General features: G+C 45.4%; 1 protein-coding gene across 7 annotated transcripts in view; it reads right to left on the minus strand.

Annotated features, from left to right (window-relative positions):
• Window positions 1-1516: 1516 nt before the first annotated feature.
• CMC1 (C-X9-C motif containing 1) overlaps window positions 1517-7017 on the minus strand; it is an 83348-nt gene continuing 77847 nt past the window's right edge. For all 7 annotated transcript variants that reach the window (XM_055079747.1, XM_028478911.2, XM_024116523.3 and 4 more), the window contains one exon: window positions 1517-1778. In XM_055079747.1, coding sequence (XP_054935722.1) covers window positions 1658-1778 — 121 coding nt within the window. In that variant the 3' untranslated portion in view covers window positions 1517-1657. The remainder of the gene's footprint in view (window positions 1779-7017) is intronic.

Below are 7017 nucleotides of genomic sequence, written 5' to 3' on the forward strand. Positions count from 1 at the left end.
AGAGGAAGAGCCGAGTGGGCGGGGATGGATTCCCCAGAGTACCATGCATGCAGTGGACATTTTTATACTCTATAACCTAGTCTGTCTAGCACCTGTGGGGAAGCGACATCTACATAGATGAATCTTCCACATAAAAATGAAGCTGGCCCCTCTAATTCTAATTAAAATTATAAAATAACCACAAGTTGTATATTTTTAGTAGCTTTTTAAAGTAACCATTTTGCCCTTGCTTCACTTAAGTCATTAAAAACAAACTAATTCCTGTGCTCTAGGAAATGCACCAATATCGAAAGGCCCCCAGAGGAGCGTGGGCTTGTTTACCCCCATGCCTTGTGGTCTCTGTGGCTGTATCTGCTTTGCTTGTCTGCTCCTGTTGTCTCCCTCCTTTTGATCTGTATACCTGGAAAATGTGGTCTCTCTGGGTTTCAAGTAAGAGTCAAGTAGTTCCTTTGAGTGGTCTACTCAAGAGCAAAGTGTGGAACTTGAACATCGCATGGTTCTTTAGGGTCCTATTTACTTTTAACTCGATCTCAGATCTATTTCATGGGATTGGGGCCTAAGTTAAATCTTGTCCTAGTAGGCAGGAATTCTATTTGTGATTTTAATAAAAACTATGTAAATACATATAAATTTTACTTACCTGGAAACTAGTTGCAATGGCTATGGTGAAGAGTTAACAGCTTATAGGAAAAAAAGCAACTTTTAATATAAAAGCTCAACCTGGGATCAAATTATTACATCGGGACAAGTTTTTTTACACTAATTCCTGAAATCACTACGATGTTACAAAATGGTCATTCATCCTTATAAAGAAGACTCTTAAAAAGATTAAAATACTTTCAGGGCTTCCCTGGTAGCGCAGTGGTTGAGAGTCTGCCTGCCGATGCAGGGGACGCGGGTTCATGCCCCGGTCCGGGAGGATCCCACATGCCGCGGAGCGGCTGGGCCCGTGAGCCATGGCCGCTGAGCCTGCGCGTCCACCACAACGGTGAGAGGCCCGCGTACCGCAAAAAAAAAAAAAAAAAAAAAAAAAAAAAAAATTATTTTCAGTAGCAGAATTAACAGGTCAAGGAATGCCACTACATTTTAGGAAATTTTCTATTAAAGATGTAAGTAAAACTAATTCATGTATAAGCACTTACCCCCTCATCTGTGTTTCCAAATAAGCCTTTACTTCTACTAATAACCATGAAAGCACATTTACTACGTCCAAGACTCCGTCCTACATACTCTACTTACCTACTCAGTTAATCCTCAGTGGTGGAGCCAGGTTCATGACCATCCTGCTATACTGCCAAGTTATTAACTCCTTTGAAGGCTGTCCATTCCTGCTTTCCGTTAGTTACTTCTGGCCTCATGATTAGTCTATAGATTGATGAGTAAGATTCATGTGGAAACCTAAAAATCGGTATCACTGTTAGAGAACTATAGCTGTTCTCTATATGAAAAACCCCATTACAACCCAGGCAAACCATGTCCCATTTCCCTTATTCCTATGCCATTCAATAAACTCAACTTTGAAGTTTAAAAAAACTTTATTTCAGATAAAATTATTTCCATAATTAAGGATAAAGCAAACACTTCTCTGAGTCCATCATTTCAGGTGACTGTGATTTCCATGAACATTGGCGTTACTGAGTATCATTTGAATATTTGCCTACATGCTTGTGGGAAGCTTCTGCAGCCTTTTCTTGGTAGGAATTCCAGTTTTTCTGAATTCTTCCCTTTCCTTCAGGTACTCCATTTTGCATTCTTCATAAAAGGCTGGATCATTATAGCTACGAGAAAGAAAATGAAAATCTTTTAAAGTGAATCACTTTGCAAGCATATAAGCTTACTTTAACAATAAATTCAGACATCCGGTTCATCAGGCACAACCTTTAGAAGCAGGTTTTTAGTAATGGTCATAAATTCATTGTAAACATTAGGCTCCCAAATTAGTTTAAAAAAAAAGACCTAATGGTTCGTTTTTGAATAGCAATGTCTCAGGATAGGACAATGGGAAGTCAGGGCACCCATCCTCAGGGACCCATGAGAGCAGACAAGACTGCATCACAATTATGTACACAAAGTACTACAGCAGTTGTGGCCCGAAACATGGGGCAGAGTGGAGAAAGGGGAGCTGTCAGGGGGAGACGTTTGAGTTGCATTTTGAAGAACCAACAGAAACCCACATAGAAGGCATATGTGGAAAATCCCACAGATGAGGAAAAACTGTGATGCATGAAGAAGTACAAGTAGATTAGTACCACCATAGCAGATCATGTGCAGGAGAAAGGGCCTGAGATGCTGGAATGGGGAGGGCCAAATCATGGCGATCCATTCATGCCCCACTGAGAAGCCAAATCTACCCTGAACGGGCACTATTCACAAAGCAACTGTAAGATCAGTTCTGTGCCTTAGATCGGGGGTACTGGTCCGCGCGGCCTGTTAGGAACTGGGCTGCACAGCAGGAGGTGCGCGATGGGCAAGGAGCAAAGCTTCATCTGCCGCTCCCCATCGCTCTCATTACCGCCTGAACCATCCCCTCCCCGCCCCCCCGTGGAAAAACTGTCTTCCACGAAATTGGTCTCTGGTGCCAAAAAGGTTGGGGACCACTGCCTTAGATGAATCTGACAGCGTGTGGCAGATAGGCTAAAGGTGGGCAGCAAGAGTGTCCAACAAATAAGCTATTACAATAATCCAGACAAGAAATGAGGAGGACCTAAGCCAAAGGAAGCACAGTTCTGATGAAAAGGATGAAGTGGATCTGGGGGAGATTGAGGAGATGAAATCAACAGTTAGGAGACCAGGAAGATTCTAGATCCAAGACAACTAGAATTCACAAAGACACGAGGCAGGAGTCAAAGGAGCTCAGTTCGGTTTCAGACCGGCAGAGGGAAGTGCAGAAATGCCATGACCCGTGGGGAGCGGCTGAATTCCATGGGTGCAAACTGAGCTTTCTCAGATTTAAAACGGAGAGGAGAACCTGGGGAACCAGCTTTAGGGAAGAGGTTAAGGAAGAAAAGGTGGAAAAGAAATAGGTAGAGATGCTGAGGAGACAGGAAAGAGCGTAAAGAGGGAAGTCAGATGGAAGGGACTTCCAGGGGTTTCCAGACAGGGGTCAAGTATCAGAGAAAAGATGGAAAAGACACTCGCTGGAACCTCCGGGAAGAGCAGTTCCGGTGGAGTTAGGGCAGAAGCCAGAATGCAGTTTACTGAGGCATGAGTGAGAAGAGACGGGGAGAAATAATAGAACACAAAACTGTTTCAGGGTGTCACCAGGTGGAGATGAGAGAGGGTGGTGGTTCCACCCATGGAATGCCGACAGTAAGTAAAGCAGAGCCCTCACTTAAGCAAAGACAAAAAAGCAGTATTTCTTAGAGTATGTTGAGACTTGAGGTCAAGTAGAATGCTTCCTAATAGCTCTCATTTCTTTCCCACAAATGTCAGTCACTCCTCTTGGTTTGCTCCCCTCTCCTAAGCAGGCACAGCCTCCCCCTGTCCCCCAGGATGGACTGGGACCTGTTATCTTCTCCATCTCTAGGGGGCGAAAGATGGCAGGATATTCCAATGATTAGTATCCAGATAACAAAAGCTAACAAATAACACAGACAAACTTTTATTTATTTTTTATTTTTTTATTTTTATTTTTTTTTTTCAGACAAACTTTTAAAAAGAGCTAACAGTTACTGAGTACATAGTATCTCCTATGTGCCAGCGCTGGGGTGACGTGTTTCTATGTGAGGAATAATCACCCCACCTGACAGTGAGGACCCTAAATGGGTTGCAGGGGGAGCTACGCCCCGGGGGACCCAGGAGACACCAGCCTGCTGCCTTCCCCTCGGTCCCTGCTCCTGGCTCCAGTGCTGCCCTGTCCCAACTAAGAATAATGAGTCCCTATGATAATGACTGAAACCGAGGTGTCAAAATCCTTTAATCAATGTACAAAAGGGAATTTAACAAATTCAGTCACACAAATGTGAAAGAGGTTCATCTATTCATTCAACATCTCTTGGGAGCTCTAGGGACCAGAACTCTTACTTCTCCACAGTTAAACACTTAGTGCAGGTCTGGGCTCATAAAAAAGAGCAGCTATTAGAATTGTTTATTGACTTGAGGAAAGACATGTGGACTTGGAGTATGTTTCCTCATCTATAAATGTAGAGATTCAGTATTCTAAAAGTCTATAAATTCATGTGTACATTATTTGTTATCAAAAAAGAAAACAATTTAAGATTCAGATAATCACCACTTTTTATGTAATTGCCTAAGAAGTATCAAACCATCGTGACATAGATGCTACACAGGTTAGGGGAGCAGAGTACAGAAGGAAGTAAGGGTTCACCAAAACTAAGATCTCACGGACAACTACCAACTCCCTACTCACTAAAGCACTGTATCCACAACACTGCCTGTCAATAATGTGGGTGATAAAACATGTGGGGAGATGAGCAGAAAGCAGCTGCATTCAAAGACCTCTGCATATTTTTACTTTAAGATTCAAGGAACTACAACAGAATATCAGTGAACATGATATTTAAGAATTATTTTTCAAAGTAATTTAACTTCAAAAATCTAAATTTACCTTTGTAGCCTTCATTTGATTTACTGCAACTCTCCTAGAAGTTAAATTACATTAGTCCAAAAGATCCCAAGGCTGGCAAAAGTACCTTTTCATTAGAAGAGATAAACATAAACCCATCTATAATATATTCTATTTTCTGTTCATGAAAAGAAATTTATCAAATCATATGAAAAATCATGTATTTTAATCAGATGAAATGCTGACAAACACACAAAACTTGAAAAGACCCTTCATAAATACGTTGTATAGTTTTTCTTAGAAGAATCTTTAGTGGGGAATATAATCATGGAGATTTAAATTGGAAATATAAGAAAAAAGTCACACTTTTGATCAAAAATGTTGTGTTTCTATAAATGAAAAAAATTGGGCCACAGCCATCAATTTACAAATGGAATTTTAGTTATAAATAACACTTTTAGGCATAAATCAGAAGATGGTGGTCTTTATGAAATCATGTGTGAAAGAATGACTATTGAAAACACATAGCTCGGACTTCGCTGGTGGCATAGTGGTTAAGAATCCGCCTGCCGACAGATACATCAGAAATACAGCTACACGTGGAACTTCTCCTATAGAACACCCACCGAACGCTGGCAGAAGACCTCAGACCTCACAAAAGGCAAGAAACCCCCCACGTACCTGGGTAGGCAAAAGAAAAAAGAATAAACAGAGACAAAGAATAGGGGCGGGACCTGCACCAGTGGGAGGGAGCCGTGAAGGAGGAAAGGTTCCCACACCCTAGAAGCCCCTTCGCGGGCGGAGACTGTGGGTGGCGGAGGGGGAAGCTCCGGAGCCTCGGAGGAGAGCGCAGCAGCGGGGTGCGGAGGGCAAAGCGGAGAGATTCCCGCACAGAGGATCGGTGCCGACCGGCACTCACCAGCCCGAGAGGCTTGTCGGCTCACCCGCCCGGGCGGGTGGGGTCTGGGAGCTGAGCCTCGGGCTTCAGTTGGATCCCAGGGAAAGGTCTGGAGTTGGCAGAGTGAAAACAGCCTGAAGGGGCTAGTGCGCCACGGCTAGCCGGGAGGGAGTCCGGGAGAAGTCTGGAGCTGCCGAAGAGGCAAGAGACTTTTTTTTTGCCTGTTTGTCTCCTGGTGCGAGAGGAGAGGGGATTAAGCGCACCGCGTAAAGGGGCTCCAGAAACGGGCGCGGAGCTGCCGAAGAGACAGGAGGCTTTTTCTTGCCTCTTTGCTTCCTGGTGCGCGAGGAGAGGGGATTAAGGGCACCGCGTAAAGGAGCTCCGGAAACGGGCGCGAGCCGCGGCTGTCGGCGCGGACAGCAGAGACGGGCGTGGGACACTAGGGTTGCTGCTGCCGCCACCAAGAGACCTGTGTGCGAGCACAGGTCACTCTCCACACCGCCCCTCCCGGGAGCTCCTGCAGCCCGCCACTGCCGGGGCCCCGGGATCCAGGGACAGCTTCCCCGGGAGAACGCGTGGCGCGCCTCGGGCCGGTGCAGCGTCACGCGGGCCTCTGCCGCCGCAAGCTCGCCCCGCATCCGTGCCCCTCCCCCCTCCCCGTGCCAGAGCCCCCGAATCACCCGCTCCTTTAACCCCGTCCTGTCTGAGCTAAGGGCAGACGCCCTCGGACGACCTACACGCAGAGGCGGGGCCGAGTCCAAAGCTGAACCCCAGGAGCTGTGCGAACAAAGAGGAGAGGGGGAGGTTTTTCCCAGCAGCCTCAGAAGCAGCGGATTAAAGCTCCACAATCAACTTGAGGTGCCCTGCATCTGTGGAAAACCTGAATAGACAGCGAAATATCCCATATTGAGGAGGTGGACTTTGGGAGCAAGATATACTATTATTTTCCCCTTTTTTCTTTTTGTGAGTGTGTCTGTGTGTGCTGCGGTGTGAGATTTTGTCTGTATAGCTTTGTTTCCACCATTTGTCCTAGGGTTAGTCCGACCCGTTTTTGGGGGGTTTTTTGTTTGTTTTTTTTTTTCTTTTTTTTTTAATAGAAATTTTTCTTCTTAATAATTATTTTTTATTTTAATAACTCCTCCTCCTTCCTTCCTTCCTTTCTTGCTTCCTTCATTTCTTCCCTCCTTCCTTTCTTCCTTCCTCCCTTCCCTTTCTTTCTTCCTTCCTTCCCTCTGTCCCTCCTTCCTTCCTTCCTTCCTTCCTTTTCTTTACTTTCTATTTTTTCTCCCTGTTATTTTGAGCTGTGTGGATTAAAGGCTCTTGGCGCTCCAGCCAGGTGTCAGGGCTCTGTCTCTGAGGTGGGGGAACCAACCTCAGGACACTGGTCCACAAGAGACCTCCCAGTTCCACGCAATATCAAACGGTGAAAATCTCCCAGAGATCTCCATCTCAACACCAAGACCCAGCTTCACTCAACGACCAGCAACGAACAGTGCTGGACACCCTATCCCCAACAAAGAGCAAGACGGGTCTACAGCCCCATCCATCAGCAGAGAGGCTGCCTAAAATCATAATAAGGCTACCAACATCCCCA

Source organism: Physeter macrocephalus, chromosome 18 (assembly GCF_002837175.3).
Source record: "Physeter macrocephalus isolate SW-GA chromosome 18, ASM283717v5, whole genome shotgun sequence".
NCBI lineage: Eukaryota > Metazoa > Chordata > Mammalia > Artiodactyla > Physeteridae > Physeter > Physeter macrocephalus.